The 18,553-nt window shown below is 51.0% G+C and overlaps 1 protein-coding gene across 1 annotated transcript in view; it reads right to left on the reverse strand.

The window, feature by feature from the left end:
* Positions 1–18,553, reverse strand: part of LOC146205040 (luciferin 4-monooxygenase-like) — a 56,684-nt gene that overhangs the window by 6,905 nt on the left and 31,226 nt on the right. Inside the window, exons 7-9 of the mRNA XM_084589726.1 lie at positions 2,593–2,764; positions 1,852–1,952; positions 1,473–1,617 (exon numbers count right to left, since the gene is read on the reverse strand). Coding sequence (XP_084445852.1) covers positions 1,473–1,617; positions 1,852–1,952; positions 2,593–2,764 — 418 coding nt within the window. The remainder of the gene's footprint in view (positions 1–1,472; positions 1,618–1,851; positions 1,953–2,592; positions 2,765–18,553) is intronic.

The following is an 18,553-nucleotide window of genomic DNA, read 5'->3' on the forward strand; positions in this document are numbered from 1 at the left end:
AGGGGGGTTTTAAGGACGCTGCAGAGCACGAAATGTCGCTCTGAGCCCTGGGTAAACGGCTCATCCAGTCGCTTCTCGCTATGAATTCTTAACGCTTGCCATTTTGCTGATGTACCCTTCTTTTTCTTGTAAATAATCGTGTAAATAAGTTTTCTCAAAGTGCCATTAAACCTGCTTGTACATATTTTACCAACTTCGAAGATTCAGTCCTTCTTCAACCCCGAGTCTCTGCACGCTACCAAGTGAAGACCGGGTCGACTTAGCCCCAGCGTCACGACACCGGATACACGGAACGGAAACTTCTACGGGACCACTTGCGAACTCCTTCTCACAGTGGAAAAACTTCGGCAACGCTCCTCCGCTGCCCCTCAAGCATAGCCGCTCGTATGGTCCCACACCGCTCGCATGATCCCTTCCGTGGGCGACTACTGAGCACGCAAGAGAACAGCCGGTTTCAACACTGCACCCTTCCTGACTGCTTGCAAGACGCCGTACTGCGGCATACCGATGAAATGAAACTTTTGCAAGCGCGGCAACCATTAAAAAACGATCAATCACCATTAAGTACATGCTGTGGTGGTTTGTTGCCGTCGGGATTTTCGCTCGGCCGGCGAACAAGCCAAACACTGCTGACGGACGCGGTGCGCGTTTAGTTTTCGTTGTCCAAGCCTGCACAAACCGCTGAGAAACAAGGCATGCTGCCGGGGTGTTACCTCACAACCTCACAATTTGAGCTTGAGATGAGGTTGAGTGAGGTTGCTAGTGGCCGCTGGAAAAGCGAGGTGAGGTCATGTGAGAGAACCTTAACTTCACCTATTTAGGTTGAGGTTGAATGAGGCGAATGTCTGATTTTGAGATGAAGTCCAGATCTCCGAGTCCAAATGCCAAGCTCTGGTCAGCAGCGGAGGTTCAAGAACTCTGTTTATCCAGAGTATAGGCACACCACTGTTTACATTTCACTGTTCCTAAATGATACGAAAAAAAAAAATTCAGGTGGCGCATAATACGTTCAATATTAGGACATTTTTGTGAGTGACACTGGAGTAACCGAATGACTTTCAAGACGAAAATGTCCTTCGTCTATGTTCAAGCGTAGTATACGACATACTGATCATGCCATACATGTCATCGAAACATTTAGACTGGGCTGTCAGATGTAGCCGTCTGGGTGAGTTGGTATTGAATCATAGTGAAAGAGCAAACAGTGCTACAGACTAAAAGCGGCAAGACAGGTTGTGGTTCCTTGTGCTTATCTTTCGCTCTAATTGCTTCTCTGAGCTGTCGGATGATGGCGCATGAGATATCTATTAAATGTACAGATAGCATTCTATAAAACTTCGGTTGGGCTGGTTCATGATTTCCATGTAAGTAGCTGTTAGTGTAGCGCTGTAGCGCCAGTCCTTGTCTCTTCTTCGTAGATCGTCTACTGTTTGCGCTTATCAGTTACTTTAGGAGAGAGAGCATTCGCGCACCGGTTTTCAAGAACCCTTCCTCGTCGTACAGGGCAGCGCTGGCTTCCGGTTTGTTCAGGTAGCCGATAGCGCAGCAGGGGCTCTTGATGCGGATTTCTCCTTGCTGACCGGGACCCAGTTTTTCGTCGGTGGTGATGTCCACAACCTGCAACGTGGCGTCAGGTTAAGGATGCACACGGACAAAAGGAGTTGGCAATTAAGAGTCACTCTCACTGCAGGACTTTGACCATTGGCCATCCTTTGCAACTGTGCGCCAGCCGAAGCTGCTTTTCCTAGCAAGCTTCTGAATGCTTGTCTCCGCTTCTGTCACTCTTGACGGAGTTCCAAGCTTGCATGCGTTCCTCAAACGAAAACAAACAATGCGATCCACTGTGCTTACCTTGAGCTGACACATGAAGTTGGGCGTCCCAATGCAGCTGCTACTGGCGTTCTGACCCAGTGAGAACGTTCCAGCGCCGAAACTTTCGGTGAGTGCGTAACCTGCGTCAGGTCAGGGTAAATGATTTAATGTTAGGAAATCCCCGAAGAGCGTTCAAGAACGTTTTAACCATGCACTTCAAAAGCCCATGTACAATGTACAATCTAGTTATCGTAGTTACAATGTCTCCAAGCCACTGAATATGATAGAAGATGCACGTCACGTGTTATTGTATTTTATTGCGTGCCTCATGGCGGTCTCTTATAAATGGCTGTTTAGATGTGGACTGAAAAGGTCCATGTTCATACCGCTATAGCCACCGGCGAAAAAAAAAAAAAAAAAAAAAAAAAAACATTAGACAGTTGTGCTCCACATGAGCAGCCCAAAGGTGGTCCCATTCAGCGGCACTCGCGATGCGTTCTTCATTTTTAGAAGTTGGAGGAGGTTTTGAGCGAAGGAAAAAAAGGGAAGCTGCTAAAAAAAAGGAATACCTGAATAAGAAATTATTGTTATTATTATTATTATTTTTTTTTGCATCTGTAACTGCCAGTCTACGACTATTAGCGTTTCCTTTGACAGTATTAGCTACGTCGGACACACATACTTCAAGAACCTAAAAACATCTGCATAAAATTAAAAATGTGCTAAAGTGCTACATCCTTTCCTTACTTGTGTGGGTTGGTGCACTAATACGTCACATACCTTGCGCGAGCGCAAAGACCTTCAGCTTGGCCTTGGTCTCGGCCACCAAGCCTGGCGGCACTGCGCTTCCACCAGCACTGACCATTTTCAGGCTGCTCAAGTCGTAGTCCTCGAGCAGTGGGCTCTTGAGCAGCATCTTCAAATGCGTCGGAAACTCCAATATGAACGAAACCTGTGAGGAATACGTTTGGTTAAGACAGCTCAAACGTATGGCGTCCGCGGCAGTATTAAAACTGTGCTCGTGATATTGCCGCGAATCATTCAAACCTTTATTTGTTCGTTTTCGAAAGCCTCCGGCATGCGGCTTATCATTGTGATTCTAGCGCACGGATAAATTCTGTATTCTTTGTTTGTTCATGCTGGTTGTCGCGAGATGCACCGCTATCAGTTTCTTTGTCGCGCAAGATGCGCCGAGATGTATCTAGAAGATTCCGTCCACTCGCCTATGTTTCTACAATGTTCCAGGTTAGGTTAGTCACCGTCTGCGGCTTTATCTAGATCTTTCCTCGTCGCCTTTAAATTGAGCGTTGATGAGTGCGATAGGCATTCTTAGATAGATGACCGATGCATATGCTTGTTATCGCCGCCGCCGAATCGCTTAGCTCTTTTGCGGGCGCAAGATAGCCCAAATGAAGAGTTCATTCAGTCCAACGCCAGCCTCTTAGTTTGCTGGTTTCGGCATCTGGTGGTCACCAACACGTGAGAATATACTGAGGGTCTCGAACATTATAGAAGCCGGCCGCTAACTGAAAAAAAAAAAAAAAAAATTGTTTGAGGTAAAAAGAAAACTTCTTCGGCAAAGTGTTACCAGTGTTGGAATATGTCAGAAAACAGGCTGATCGCGCTATATGACAATGTAATTAACTAAATTATAATAGCGTTTTACGTATTGCAGACAGATATCTAGTCATAGTTGCAGATTTGAAGCTATATACGTGTTTCAGAATTTTGAAAATACGTTTGCCCTCGGTGTGTGATTGAGCAAATGTTGGCCACTTCTGACGCAGTTGGTAAGTCGCGCCCACGAGTGAATGTCACTCGACGGCGCACGTAACATTCTTGTCTGTCCTCGTCTTGGCAAAAGCAGTGATCGAAAATATTAGAATAACCTCCCACGCTCTTCGAAGGGCTTGGAATGGGGCCTACTATGGGTTTCAATTGGCATGCCCACACTATGTGGAATGGGTTAGCTACCTCTCCACACAGCAGCTACTGCGGAGAGTGTAATATTATATATATATATATATATATATAATCACTAGCCTGACTATACCCACTGCAGGGCGAAGGCCTCTCCCATATTCCTCCAATTAACCCGGTCCTGTTGTAGCTGCATCCACTTCACCTCTGCTAACTTCTTCATTTCATCCGCCCACCTAACACCCAATATATATATATATATATATCACATGACAGTAATTGAATTACTGTTATGAAATTATTGCAACCTCGTTACTTTTTCTGGTAATTGGTAATGTAATGAATTCATTTTCTGCTCTAGTAATTTAGTAATGCAGTGAATTAATTTAGGGCAGCAATTTGGCAGCAAAAGGAATTAATTTCTTTCAAAATTACTTTTACTACAATGTATAATTGCTCTTTGTGTAGGCAAAGCGACGGATCTCGAAAGCAAGGACGAAGCGCGGCAGACTTGGGATCAGCAAGAGGGGTGTGGGCGATTCCTCTGCCCGAGGCATGCGCACGACAAAACACACAGTGGGCCGTGTAACGAACATTCTTTATCTCACAGGGATCTTGTCGTCCGGGTGGCTGCGGGTCGTTTCCGTGGAGAGCCGGGAGGGAAGCGGGAGCGACGAGCCAGGGACCAGGAAGCGCCAGGGACCAAGAAGAGAGCGCGACGGCGGCGCGTGCCTTCTTTTATAGCCCCCTCGCGCGGGACCGGTTATCCCCGCGCGAGTGGGGAGAGGGAAACAGGCACGCGCGCAGGGAGCATTGGGAAGTGGCGCGGCCTTCGAATGCGCGGCGCGCCACGAGCCCTACATCTTCCCCCCCCTCAGCGTCCGACCCGGGCTCCGCCAACAGCCGGGCCATGTCCATGTCCGAGCCCGGGTCAGCGTAAAATATGAAGGCTTGTCGCCTGGCTCTGGCGGGATGCCATCTTAGCTGGTCCGTGGGACGGGAGAAGCAGCAGGCATGGCGGGGCTGTTCCGGCTGGTCCCTCTCCAGCAGCGGCCACATCCTCGGGGTCACAGCGCAGCTGGGCTTGGCCCTGGATACGCCTGGCAGCGGCCCTGAGCTGCTGCTCTGCATCGTGGACCCCTTGCCACGTGGCGCCGTGCTGGATGTACATTGCAGCAGGCGTTTTCGCCCCGGGCACACCTGGCTTCCTGAGGCCCGTACTCCAGGCCTGGGCAGCGGGCTCCACTCCAGACGCGTTGAAGACGGCCAGCATGGCCGCGCTGGTCACAATAATGGGCCACAAACTAGGGGGTACCCCCTGTTTAAGTGGCCCCTCCTTGAACCAAGCGCTCGGTGCGGTTTCCCGCCCCAGCGACGGTGGTTCATCTGGCTGCTGCAAAATCTTATCAGAATGCATTCTGAAAGAAGCAAAGACGTTAGACAAAGTAGTGCACTACCTTGGCCTTAGGTTATAGCGTCGGTTGCGAACCGGGTTGCTACCTGCATCGTTTTGAGCTTCCCCCGCTTCGCAGTTATCGTCCTTGCGAAGGTGGTAAGCTTTCAAGTCTGCGACGTGCACCGGACCAGCGGTTTCACCGCTCGCCAACAACCGCAGCTGGTAGGTGAGTGGCGTTGTCCGTGCCGTAACTTCGAACGGTCCAACCCACTTGTGCGCTAGCGACGCGGCGAAACCACGCGCTGCGTTACTAAGCGGGTGCGTTCTTTTCAGTACCAAGTCGCCCGTGTTGAAAACGACGTGACGACGACCTTTGTTGTACTGATCCGCTTGCTCCATGCGCGCGACATCGAGGTTTTCACGAGCCGCGCGCTGCGCTGCCTCAAGGCGCTCGCGGAGCTTTGCCGCGTACTGTGTAAGCGGAGGGGGCGCGGGCCCCGCCGCGTCAAGTAGGGCGTTCTCTAGCGGAAAAGCGATCTCTTTCCCAAAATTCAAGTAAGCAGGTGTCATACCCACCGACCTGTTCACGGTTGTTCTAGTGGCGAAAGCCAGTTCGGACAACCGTGCGTCCCAATCTCTGTGCTGCTCGGTCGTCGCAATCAGCATACTCTTAACATTCCGATTCACTCTCTCGGTTATGTTGCTCTGAGCGTGGTAGGGACTCGTTTTCCTGTGGCGGATTTGAAGCGCCCGACAGGAATCAACAAAGACTTTGCTTGTGAAATACGAAGCATTGTCTGTAATGAGGTCGGAGGGGAAACCGAAACGAGTGAATGTCTCCAACAGTTTCTCCCAAATCCGTTCTGACACAAGCTTCCTAAGGGGGAAAACCTCAACCCACTTGGAATAGTGGTCCGTTATTACCAGGATATATTGGTGTCCGCGCGCGGAGCGAGGGAGGGGTCCCATGATATCGCACGCGACCACTTGCCACGGATAGTTGCTAACTACTGGCTTCATCATGCCAGCGGGTTTCCCCGCCCGAGGCTTGGCTACCTGGCAAACAGGACATGTACGGGCGTAACCCAGCACATCCTTTCTCATACCTGGCCAGGTCGCGACACGGCATAACTTGTCGTAAGTCTTACTGCCGCTGCCATGGCCTGCCAGCGCTGAGTCATGGAAGTACTGGAGGAATCGTTTCCGCAACTTCCTCGGGACCACGACTCGGAAGGGGGATGCAATCGCCTCTTCCTCGTCAAGTTGGGGGATGTAGCGGAGCAGTAAGCCATCATCGCCCAGCAGATACGCGTCGTACTTGCCCTCAGCGTTCCCGGTGCAAGCTGCACTACTCGCAAGCTCTGTCAGCACCCGCTGGCATAGACCGTCTGCTTTCTGGGCCTCAATTAGCTCTTCCCTACTGACCGCTACTCCCCATGACAGATTTCTCTCTGCCTTGCTTCTTGGCAGGCGAGTAGTCGCCGCCACCAGCTGCTGCGCCTTCTCTCTCTCGCAGCACCGCGCGGCAACTCTGTCCGCCTCATTTCTCTCTTTAACAACGCAGGGCGCGACACTCGCGTCCGCCCTCTCCTCCTCTCCACTAGCGGCGACGCCGCTTTCAGCAATGCTGGTCTGCGCCTCTTCTGCGCTTCTGCCAGCCTTCAACGGTGCGCGCGATAACGCATCGGCCACCTTATTCATGCTGCCCCGGCGGTACTCAATGGCGTACGCGTAACGTTGCAACGTCAGCGCCCATCTCGCGAGTCTGCCTGCGGGGTTTTTCAGCCTCTTTAACCACGAAAGTGCCTGGTGATCTGTCTGCACGGTGAAAACCGCTCCGTCTAGGTACATGTCGAACTTTGACAATGCGAACATTATCGCCAGGCATTCCTTTTCGGTCACGGAGTAATTCCGCTCCGCTGATGTGAGCGTGCGGCTAGCGAACGCGACAGGGCGCAGCTTGCCCTCGTGTTCCTGCAACAAAACCGCTCCTACACCGGCATCACTAGCATCTGTCTGCAAGACAAACGGCTTGTTCAGGTCGGGGAGGCGCAAACTAGCGGTGTTCGCTATCGCGCGAGCCAAGGCAACAAAAGCGTCGTTCTGTTCCTTGCCCCAGACCCACTTCGAGCCTTTTCGCAACAGCTGGTTCAACGGCCTAGCGAGCTCTGAACAACTAGGGATGAATTGTCTGTAGAAGGCAACCATTCCCAAAAACCTCTGCAAGCTTTTCACGTCCGTCGGGCAGGGGTAGTTCAGAATTGCCTGCAGTTTGTCATCGTTCGGTCTCAAAGTGCCATCATCAACCACAAATCCCAAGAGGTTCACTCTCTTCGATGCCAACTGCACTTTCTTTGGGTTGATCGTTATACCCGCACGTCTCATTCTTTCAAGAACGGAATTCAAGTGAATGAGATGCTCTTCGAACGACTGTGAGAATATCACGACGTCGTCGAGGTACGCCATCGCGTAGTTGAACCTTGCATCGCCCAGCACGATGTCCATCAATCGCATGAACGTGCTCGGTGCATTAGACAAGCCAAACGGGAGTCGAGTAAATTCGAAGAGCCCGCGGTGACAGGTGAATGCGGTTTTCTGAATGTCACCTTCCGCCACCTCAATCTGCAGGTACCCTCTGCTTGCATCCAGGACTGTGAAGAACCTTGCGTTCCCTAACGCGTACATCACAGCCTCGATCGACTGGAAAGGGTACGCAACCGTAGGCGTCAGTGAGTTGAGTTTTCGATAATCAACACACAGCCTGACCGAACCATCTTTCTTTGGCGCTAGAACCACTGGGGACGCCCAGGGACTTTGTGAGGGTCTCACCGCGCCGGTATCAATCATCTCGTCAAGGGCGCTGTCGAGAAGCTGTCTCTTATGCGCGCTTAACGGCCGTGGGTTACATCTGAAAGGGCGCGCATCACCCGTTTCGATCTCGTGCTGAAGCAAGTCGGTTCTGCCTGGTTTCTCTGTGAAGCAATCCGAAAACGGGAGTAAAGTTTCCACGAGCCTTCGGCGCTGACTACCGGTTCCCGAGAAGGACGCGATAATTGCTTCTAATGGGCTACCATTTATTGTCGCGGGGGAGCCCTCTGCCACAAAAGCGTGAACGCTCGCTCGCTCAGCGACGCATTCCTGTTTGGGCGCGCTAACAAAGGGAATGAGAGGGGTGAAGGGGCTGTATCGATAGCCGTTCTCTCCCATGTCAAGCACAATGCCTTCGCTCGAAAGAAAATCTCTTCCCAGAATAACTGGTATGGCTAAGCCGGGCAGATAGACGAAGCGATGCCTCCGCTTCCTGCCGTCAAAACGCAGGACCAGACGCACCGCTCCTTCTGCTTTTGTTGTCCCTGCTGCTAAGCTCAAAGGGGTTTCTGCTGGCCTGACACGGATGTTACATCTACGGCAGGCCTCGAAAACATCATCACCGACCAATGACAGAGTTGAGCCCGTGTCAACGAGTGCCGAGTAGCTTTGACCAACTAACCGCACTAGCATAAAAGGGCTCGAGCGCGACAACATTCCTTGCGCTCTACAGGCGAGGGGGACAAAAGCCTCAGCGCCCGGTGACGCGGCGTGGGAGTACATTTCCCATTTTCCGCCGTGGCTACCACGAAATTCTCCCGCCGACGGCGACAGGCTGGTGTTACCAATTATGGCCGCCGGCGGTCCGCGTTTCCCTGCATACGCCTTGCTTGACACTCTCGTGCCACGTGGCCCGGCTGGTTGCAATTCCAGCAAAGCCGGTCGTTCACCTGCCGCGCGGACGGGGGATGCCGCGTTCCACGAAGCTGTTGGGGACGTCTTTCCCCTCTCTCCGCGCCTGTGCGTACGTCGCTGGCGAGCCCAGCTCGACGCCGCTGCTCGAACGCGTACGGGTCAAGAGCGCGAGGAATATCGGAGCCTTCCGCTGGCCTTTCCTGCCCTACCGTCATTACGTCTGCGCCCCTGGCGCGCGGCGCGGAGTCATGGCCTCCGGCCCAGGCGCATTGCGGCTCTAGCGATTCGGCTGGCCTGGGGGGTGGCTGGTAGCGCAATTCAGCGAGTAAATCCGCCTGTACTACCTTCGCTTCCTGTGCTAGGGCCTCGAGGTTTGCAAAACCACGTCCCCGCAAATACGGCTTGAAGCGCGGATGGCATTGCCTCATCACGCGCGCGACCTGTTCAAGATCGGTTGCCGTGGGATCTGCCCTCTTGTAGAGCTCCTGCATTGCGCGTACATACTCGAGGAGGCTCTCCTCTGGGTGCTGTGTGCGCAACGCTAGCTCCTCAAGCATCCGGCGTTCGTAATCGGGCGGCAAGAACTCGGCGCGGAAGCGATCTGTGAAGTCTGCCATCGACTGGAAGGCCGGCTGGCAGCGTCTCCACCGCGCCGCGCTCTCAACAAGTGCCACGGGGATTACCTGCGCTAGCACCACGTCGTCTGGGGAACCCAGTGCCGTCTGATAATCCTCGAGTTCTTGCAGGAACTCGTGGACTGACTTTACGTCCGTATAACCGGAGAAGGAGGGAACCTCTACATTTATCCGCGGACGCGAGACTGCCGCCGCAGCTGTGGCTTGGTTGGCGCTAGCCACCGAACCGAGCTGAAGGGCGAACACCGACAACACCTCGTTCATCTGCCTCATCAAGGCGGCCGCATCGGTAACCTGCACAGACTCTACCGCGTCCTTTACCTCACTTCCGGACGCACTGGCGTCCGAAGCGGCGGCCCTATCTGGCACGTCTTTTCTCGGAGGCATTTCACTCAACAACTAAGGCCGGTCGGGAGCCTAAACGCGCACGACTACCACCTAGCCCGCATCAAGAGGCTAGTCACAAAGGCTAAACACTTCATAAAACTAACATATGCAAAAAAAAAATTAAAACACAAACCGGCCGACACTAAAAAACACGCACATAACCCAAAACAAAATTAAAACACTGTACAAGCACCACTATACTACACTCCGCCTCATATGCACACACGCTAGCCCTAAACTCAAAATGGCGTCGTACCTAACACACAAAGGACCGGCCCGTCGTGTTGCCGTGCGCTGCCACGTTGGCAGAAAAATCGTCCACATGGGTGCTAATTCAGCCCCAGTTGGGTGCCAGTTGTGGGCGATTCCTCTGCCCGAGGCATGCGCACGACAAAACACACAGTGGGCCGTGTAACGAACATTCTTTATCTCACAGGGATCTTGTCGTCCGGGTGGCTGCGGGTCGTTTCCGTGGAGAGCCGGGAGGGAAGCGGGAGCGACGAGCCAGGGACCAGGAAGCGCCAGGGACCAAGAAGAGAGCGCGACGGCGGCGCGTGCCTTCTTTTATAGCCCCCTCGCGCGGGACCGGTTATCCCCGCGCGAGTGGGGAGAGGGAAACAGGCACGCGCGCAGGGAGCATTGGGAAGTGGCGCGGCCTTCGAATGCGCGGCGCGCCACGAGCCCTACAGGGGACAGAAACAAGTATGACCGCCAAGGGGCCGCCGAAGGGGCAGATGGAGCAGGACGGAGTTCAAAGCTAGTCAGTGCGTCGGCAAAGGTTGCACTCGTCCTCACGGAGCGAACGGGGGAATGCACATGGCGCGAACGTTAGTACCAAGCGGGAGCTGCGGAAATAAAAAAGTCCATTCTTGGGACCGCCCCGAAGCAATAAATAGCCTACCTCGGCGTCTTCAAACGGCGGAGAAAGCTCCGGGCAGCAAAGGCGCTCATTTCTGTCTTGAGTGCAATGAAAGTGAGGAGCGTTCGAACATGCTTCTTTTTTCGCTGTTTTGATGCCTGCCATTAAATTTGCAATTTCAGATCATTTATTTTTTCCTTCAAGGTCCAAGGGCATTACATAAAGGGGGGAGCAAACTCAATATACATTGCGAACAAGAACAGTGAAACATTGAAAGAATAAGAAAACAGAAACTAGAGAAAGAATGCATGGGTTAAACGAAACAATATGAAAAACAAAAACAACATATGCCATACGTAAATGACGCCGAAAAGGTTATACAAATCTATGTGATATGCACAAAAAAAAGAAGAAAAAACGCCCTCACGAAACTGGTTGAACTTGAGCCGGTTGGTACGTCATCGATGGCAACGTCAGCAGAACTACAAACACACGCAAAAAAGACAAGGCAATTGCCACGGGCTAGCGTGTTCCCTTTTGTATTTCTTCTACATGTGCATGACGTGGCACAATAGCGGATGCAGTTTGAACTGGGCGCCGTAGCCCCTGTTACGACCAAGCATCCGCATTTGCGCGCTCTATTGTTCGCCTGTGGGCATGGAAAAGTGCTGTGAATATGTGGTGATGGTCCAATGGCTCTAAGTGAGCCTGTTTCCAGGAATCCTGTTTTGTAAGCCTGTTTTGCTTTGTGGACACTCTGCAAATGCCAAATTGACCCTGCCAAGAGAACGTCTGGAAAAACACAAAGAAATGTCCCCCTGCGGGAAATAGCCGGAAGTGCTTTCGTTCAATTGTTCACCCTTCCCGTCGAGAAGCGCTATGGTCAAGTAAGGAATGCCTACTGTCCAAAGGAGACGACAGAGTGACACGTCCGCTGACGTACAGGACAAGAAAGGAGCAAGGTGATTACGGCCATTAGAGGATTTCCTGGGAATGCAGGAAAGATTTGCAATTGTTGGAAAGGGACAATGCTGGGAGCCGTATGCGGCGCGCACGTGCACTTGGGTTTCTGAGAAGTAAATCCACTTGCCGGAACCAGCCTATCGATTCTTGGCTGAAGAATAGAAATGTACCTCCTCGCCGTTCCCAAGCTTTTCCCGCCAACAAGTGACCAGGCCCAACGAAACAATGCCGGGCCAGTCAGTGCTTCAGACCATCAGTGCAGTGATGTGTTCGATTGGATGCCGATATCTGAGGGGCGTGCCCTGGATTTGGTTGGTCAGCATCTTCAGAGAGGGGCTGGACATAGGGGGGTTTTAAGGACGCTGCAGAGCACGAAATGTCGCTCTGAGCCCTGGGTAAACGGCTCATCCAGTCGCTTCTCGCTATGAATTCTTAACGCTTGCCATTTTGCTGATGTACCCTTCTTTTTCTTGTAAATAATCGTGCAAATAAGTTTTCTCAAAGTGCCATTAAACCTGCTTGTACATATTTTACCAACTTCGAAGATTCAGTCCTTCTTCAACCCCGAGTCTCTGCACGCTACCAAGTGAAGGCCGGGTCGACTTAGCCCCAGCGTCACGACAACTGGTGACCAGCGTTGGGATCTGGATCTACAAGCTACAACATCTGGTGATTCGAGGTGGATCTGAAGCTACAAGCCACAACATCTTGTGATCGGAGATGGCATCTCAAGCAACAAGCAGGAGCAACAATCGGCCAACAAGAAAGCAGCTCGGAACATCGATCGCATGTGTGGGTGAGTGCTTGGCTTTTCTTCTGATGTGGACCAGGTTCTAGAACAGGGTTAGATTTTAAGAACTGGTAAAAAGTGTTGAAACGCCTTTAGGTTTGGTAGTTTGCACTGTTGTTTTGGAAGTAGCCGACACTCGGAGCGATCATGGACCTACAAAAGCTGCAGAAACCGGAACTGTTGCTATTGTGTGAGGAATTGGGAATTAATACAAGTGGTTTGGCACGAAAACCCTTGATTATAAAGGCAATCACTGATCTGGGAACCGATGATGAGGAGCTCAGTGAAGCATGGAACCTCATCGGGCAAAAAAAGGAACAGCTCAGACAGCAGAAAGAGGAAAGGGAGCGTGAACTTGAGAGGGAAAAAGAGGAAAGGGAGCACGAACGTGAGAAGCTTGAAAGAGAAGCAAAAAAGCTGGACCAAGAAATTGAGCTCCGGAAATTAGAACTAGAGTTGAGCAAGAGGTCGGGCGATTGTCCCCAGCTAGCGGTACCTCGTCTCAACAAGGAGGCAGATTTCAAGATGTCAAAGTACATGCAGCCATATGTGATATCAGGGGATATCGGTCTGTATCTGGCTAACTTTGAGCGAACCTGCGAAAAACTGTCCTTCCAGCGAGACACTTGGTCACAGAGATTATTGACGGTTCTGCCCAGCGAGGCAGCGGAGGTTGTCGCGCGGCTAAGCAAGGAGGACGCGGACAACTACGAGAAGGTCAAAGCTTGCCTTCTGAGAAAGTATAGGCTTAGCGCCGAGGCGTTCAGACAACGTTTTCGGAACGCTACTAAGTCCAGGGACGAGAGTTACCCTGAATTCCTGTACAATTTAAGAGTTAATTTGGGCGAGTGGCTAAAGAGCACTGATTCCTACAGTGATAGGGACGCTGTAGTCGAGCGAATTCTTTTGGAGCAGTTTTATAGCTGCCTCCCAGAAAAAGAAAGAAATTGGTTACAGGACCGAGGCGACATTAAGTCGGCAACTGAAGCTGCCGAAGTCATTGAGGAGTACGCTTCGCGCCGACAATTCAGCAACCCAGCAGTGGATAGGCTCCGCAATCCCAAGTTGAGGGTGAATAACCGTCAGAAAAGGCACTTTGCTAGATTTGCAAACGAAGAGATGAAGGTTTCTTCAGGCAAACGCCCTAGAAAGGACGGCAGTGAGAAAAGTGAGGAAGTGACCAACGCGCAGAACACAAAGAATAAGTTTGAGGCTAGGAAGCCGCTCACATGCTTTAGGTGTAATGAGCAAGGTCACATTGCCGTCAACTGCCGGAAAGAAAAGATTGCTTTCTCGTATGTCAGTGACTGCGATGAAAATATGCAGCTTTTAGAACCCTACCTGCATGACCTAGTAGTCAACGGGAAGCCTTGCAAGGTACTGCGCGATTCGGCCGCAACGATGGATGTTGTCCATCCGGCGTATGTGTCGCCTTCCGACTATACAGGACAGTGTGCATGGATCCGACAGGTAGTTGAGGAACAGAGTGTGTGCTTGCCAATCGCGAACGTGGTCATCGAGGGCCCTTTCGGCAAGTTAACAACCGAGGCTGCCGTTTCAGGAAAGCTTCCTAAGTGCTATCCGTATTTGTTCTCTAACAAATCGGACATGCTACTGCGAAAGAGGGGCATCCTTTTCGGAGACAGAGTTGTGCCAGCCTTAACACGTTCAAAGGCGCGAGAACTAGCTACACTGCTCATTCCAGAAAAATCCACAGCGGAAGAAACGGCAGTTAAAACAGTGGTCGATGCGGAAGATAGCCGGTCAGAAAACTTTGAGAGCGAGGCATCTCAGATAAGTCAACTAGAAAGTGAGCTTGATGAGACGCGGAATGAGGACGTTCTTGAGAGTAACCTCTTGCCGCCAGTGTCTAGTAATCTCACGAGACTTTTAAGTGGAACCCGAGAGGACTTAGCTATGGAGCAAGCCAATGATCCTAAGATACAGGAGCTTCTCAAAAAGACGGAGCAGATAGGAGAACTAAAGAAATCTCAGCTGTCCGATCTGGGCGAGCTAATAACAGAGTTTGAGGCCTGCTTCGTGGACAGGCCAGGCAGGACTGATTTGACTGAGCACGATATTGAGCTGACTTCAGACGTGCCAGTGCGATCAAGGTGCTACCGATTCTCTCCAAGGCAAAGAGAAATTCTGGATAGGGAAGTAACTCGCATGCTGGAATTGGGAGTAATAAAACCCTCGGAAAGCGATTATGCTTCGCCTATGATCTTAGTAGAAGCTCCAGGTAAAGACCCTAGGCCTGTGGTAGACTACCGAAAGCTAAATTCTCTCACCAGGGATCAAGTGTATCCTATTCCGAATATTGAGGAGAGAGTAGAACAGGTCAGTAGAGCGGCATATGTGACTACGCTGGACCTTACTCGAGGATACTGGCAAGTACCGCTCACTGAACGCGCCAGCAGATACGCGGCTTTCGTCACTCCGACGGGCAGCCACCAGCCAACAATGATGAGTTTCGGGCTCAAAAATGCTCCATTTTGTTTTTCCCGACTCATGGATAGGGTTTTAAAGGGGTGTGAAACATTCGCGGTGCCTTATTTAGATGACATTGCGGTTTTTTCCGACTCATGGGCGGACCATATGGTACATCTAAGAGCTGTACTGAGCCTTTAGCGTCAGGCTGGACTAACCGTAAAGGCCGAGAAATGTTGCCTGGCAAGGGCGACCGTGGACTACTTGGGTCACAATGTAGGTCAAGGTTTCAGGAAACCCAGCGAGATTAAGATTTCTGCGGTAGCAGACTACCCGCGGCCGAGCACGAAGACGGAAATTCGAGCATTCCTAGGTCTGACTGGATACTACAATCACTACATCCCTAACTATTCAGCTTTGGCCAGCCCTCTGACCGACGCTCTCCGCAGGACAGAACCGAAAAATGTAGTCTGGGACGAACAAAAGGAAGCCTCCTTCGTAAACCTGAAGGCTGTGCTGATTAGCCGTCCGGTATTGCGAGCTCCAGACTATGACCGAGAATTCACGGTCCAGTGTGATGCCAGTGATCGAGGGCTAGGTGCTGTTCTCTGCCAGAGAGATGACGACGGTAATGAGCACCCCGTGCTCTACTTGAGCAGAAAACTGAGTTCTAGAGAGAGGGCTTATTGCGCGTCAGAGAAAGAGTGCGCTTGCATTGTATGGGCCATTCAAAAATTGCAGTGCTATCTTGGAGGGGCCAAATTCACCGTAGAGACGGACCATTGTCCCCTGGCTTGGCTGCAAACTGCGACATCGAAGAACAGTCGCCTTCTTAGGTGGAGCTTGATTTTACAGCAGTACAATTTTGAAATAAGATACAAAAAGGGGAAGTTAAATGGGAATGCGGACGCGCTTAGCCGCTCTTTCTAAGCGGTCCGAGATGTTCCTCACCATGTATCCAAATTGATACTCAGGTTCTTTTTTTTTTTCGTGCGCTTGAATATATGTGACTATGTAAAGCAGCACGTTTGGTTTTCGAGGCATACGCGGGTCCTGAACGTTTTAAGAGTGGGCTTTTCTCGAACAACAATGGCAGTTTTCTTTTAACCTGGTCTCTTCAGACGGGAGCCGAGTGCTTGTTTAGACATGTGGTTGAGTTTCAGACAGCTCGAGCAATTTGGCCTACAACAATCAAGACAACGCGACAAGCAACAGCGAGCTTCAAGCGTTCACGTGCAGGCCATTAAGTCGTCTCTTCATGCAGCAGCTGCGACTGCTGCCCTCCGAGACTCTTCTGGCGGGGGAGGAGGCTGTTACGACCAAGCATCCGCATTTGCGCGCTCTATTGTTCGCCTGTGGGCATGGAAAAGTGCTGTGAATATGTGGTGATGGTCCAATGGCTCTAAGTGAGCCTGTTTCCAGGAATCCTGTTTTGTAAGCCTGTTTTGCTTTGTGGACACTCTGCAAATGCCAAATTGACCCTGCCAAGAGAACGTCTGGAAAAACACAAAGAAACGTCCCCCTGCGGGAAATGCAGGAAGTGCTTTCTTTCTTTTGTTCACCCTTCCAGTCGATAAGCCCTATCGTCCAGTGAGGAATGCCTACTTTCCAAAGGAGACGACAGAGTGACATGTCCGCTGACGTGCAGGACAAGAAAGGAGCATGACGCATACAGCCATTAAGTGATTTCCCAGGAATGCAGGAAAGATTTGCAATTGTCGAAAACGGACAATGCTGGGAGCGGATGCGGCGCCACGTGCACTCGGGTTTCTGAGAAGTAAAACCACTTGTCAGAACCAGCCTGTGGTTTCTTTACTGAAGAATAGAAATGTACCTCCTCTCCTCGCCGTTCCAAAGCTTTTCCCGCCAACAAGTGATCACGCCCAACGAATGATTGCCGGACCAGTCAGTGCTTCAGACCATCAGTGCAGTGATGTGTTCGATTGGATGCCGATACCTGAGGGGCGTGCCCTGGATTTGGTTGGTCAGCATCTTCAGAGAGGGGCTGGACATAGGGGTTTTTAAGGACGCTGCAGAGCACGAAATGTCGCTCTGGGCCCTGGGTAAACGGCTCATCCAGTCGCTTCTCGCTATGAACTCTTAACGCTTGCCATTTTGCTGATGTACCCTTCTTTTTCGTGTAAATAATCTTGTAAATAAGTTTCTCAAAGTGCCATTAAACCTGCTTGTACATATTTCACCAACTTCGAAGATTCAATCCTACTTCAACCCCGAGTCTCTGCACGCTACCAAGTGAAGGCCGGGTCGACGTAGCCCCAGCGTCACGACACCCCTGCAACATGTCTGTCAGGGGACGTCCCATTTTCACCGTGCCTCCTGCATATCTAATTCGCTCAGTTTCGGTTTCGTGTAGAAAAAACATGTCTAGATTATCTCGTGTGGTCTCGGTGCCATCAGCTCTGCCATAACTCCGACTTTATGAAAAAGAGCCGCAGACCATGTGCACCGTAGCCATTAATCGAACACGATGATATCATCAACGTAGTTTGCATGGTCACGGGTTTATTTAGTGGTACCACGAAAGCCCACGAAAGCTGCGAAAGCCCTCGAAAGAAAGCTTACTTTCAAATACGAGCAAAAACAAACAAACAAACAAAAATGTTACAAGGCTACGCTTACGTCTGCTTAAAAGCGGAAATGGCGAAAGCCACTTTGCATGGCTCTTGTCTAGCTGCATCGCCATATTCATCCCTACTGCCATCATCATCATCGTCATCGTCAGCACTAGTGTCGTCATTGCCAACTAAATCCACAGTCAGTGTCATCGCTACTACCATCATTACCTTATAACTTCAGCGTCATTATCATCACTACTATCATCATCATAGTTATCACTAACTGCATCGTCATTGTCGGCGTTACTACCGGGATAATTACGATCGACTTCTCAAGAGCCCGTAATAAATACCATTTTTTAAAAAGAAAGCCCGGCGTGGAGCAGTGGTTAGAACGCCCGGCTGGGGATCGGAGGGACTGAGGCTCCGTGGAGACAGATTTCTTTAAATTTTATGCGGGGAACACTCCCGGCGGGTACATCCAGAGGACGGACACGAACCTCACCGTGAACCTAGAAAGGTTTCCTTCTTAAAAAAAAGAGAGAGAGAAAAGCAGCCGGAGTTTACGTTGAAGAATTGACGCCACTGGACACGTTTATACTAGTTGCGCGATACTCATGGCTTTGACATATTCTATAGTTTATGTATTCGAATCTGCATAGAATGCATAAACCCGCCGTTGCCCCGTCGCCGCCTATTAACCTGTCGCAAAAATGCTGATTGGTCGTCACGTTCGTGATATCACAGCCGCATGATCTTGGCGGGAATTTCGAACACGCCCCAACGCTCGCATGGAATGTAACGTCACGCGTAAAACGAAACGGTGATTAAAACGTCATAAGGAGCAAACAGCCAGTGACACAAAGGAAAGCATAGGAGGTTTGTTTAGGTGTTGATAAATGGGAAGTAATAATTAAACATGGAGGCGAATGACTACAAAGTAGAAGAAAAAACAACCACATGCCGCAGGTGGGATATGACCTCCGAATTTTGCGTCCAGTGCTCTCTCATTTGGGTATTTATGTTGCGTCCGCCAGCGTCTTTGAGAGCGTCCGCTAGCGC

This window comes from Amblyomma maculatum, chromosome 1 (assembly GCF_055883805.1).
Source record: "Amblyomma maculatum isolate TAMU_Amacu chromosome 1, ASM5588380v1, whole genome shotgun sequence".
Classification (NCBI taxonomy): domain Eukaryota; kingdom Metazoa; phylum Arthropoda; class Arachnida; order Ixodida; family Ixodidae; genus Amblyomma; species Amblyomma maculatum.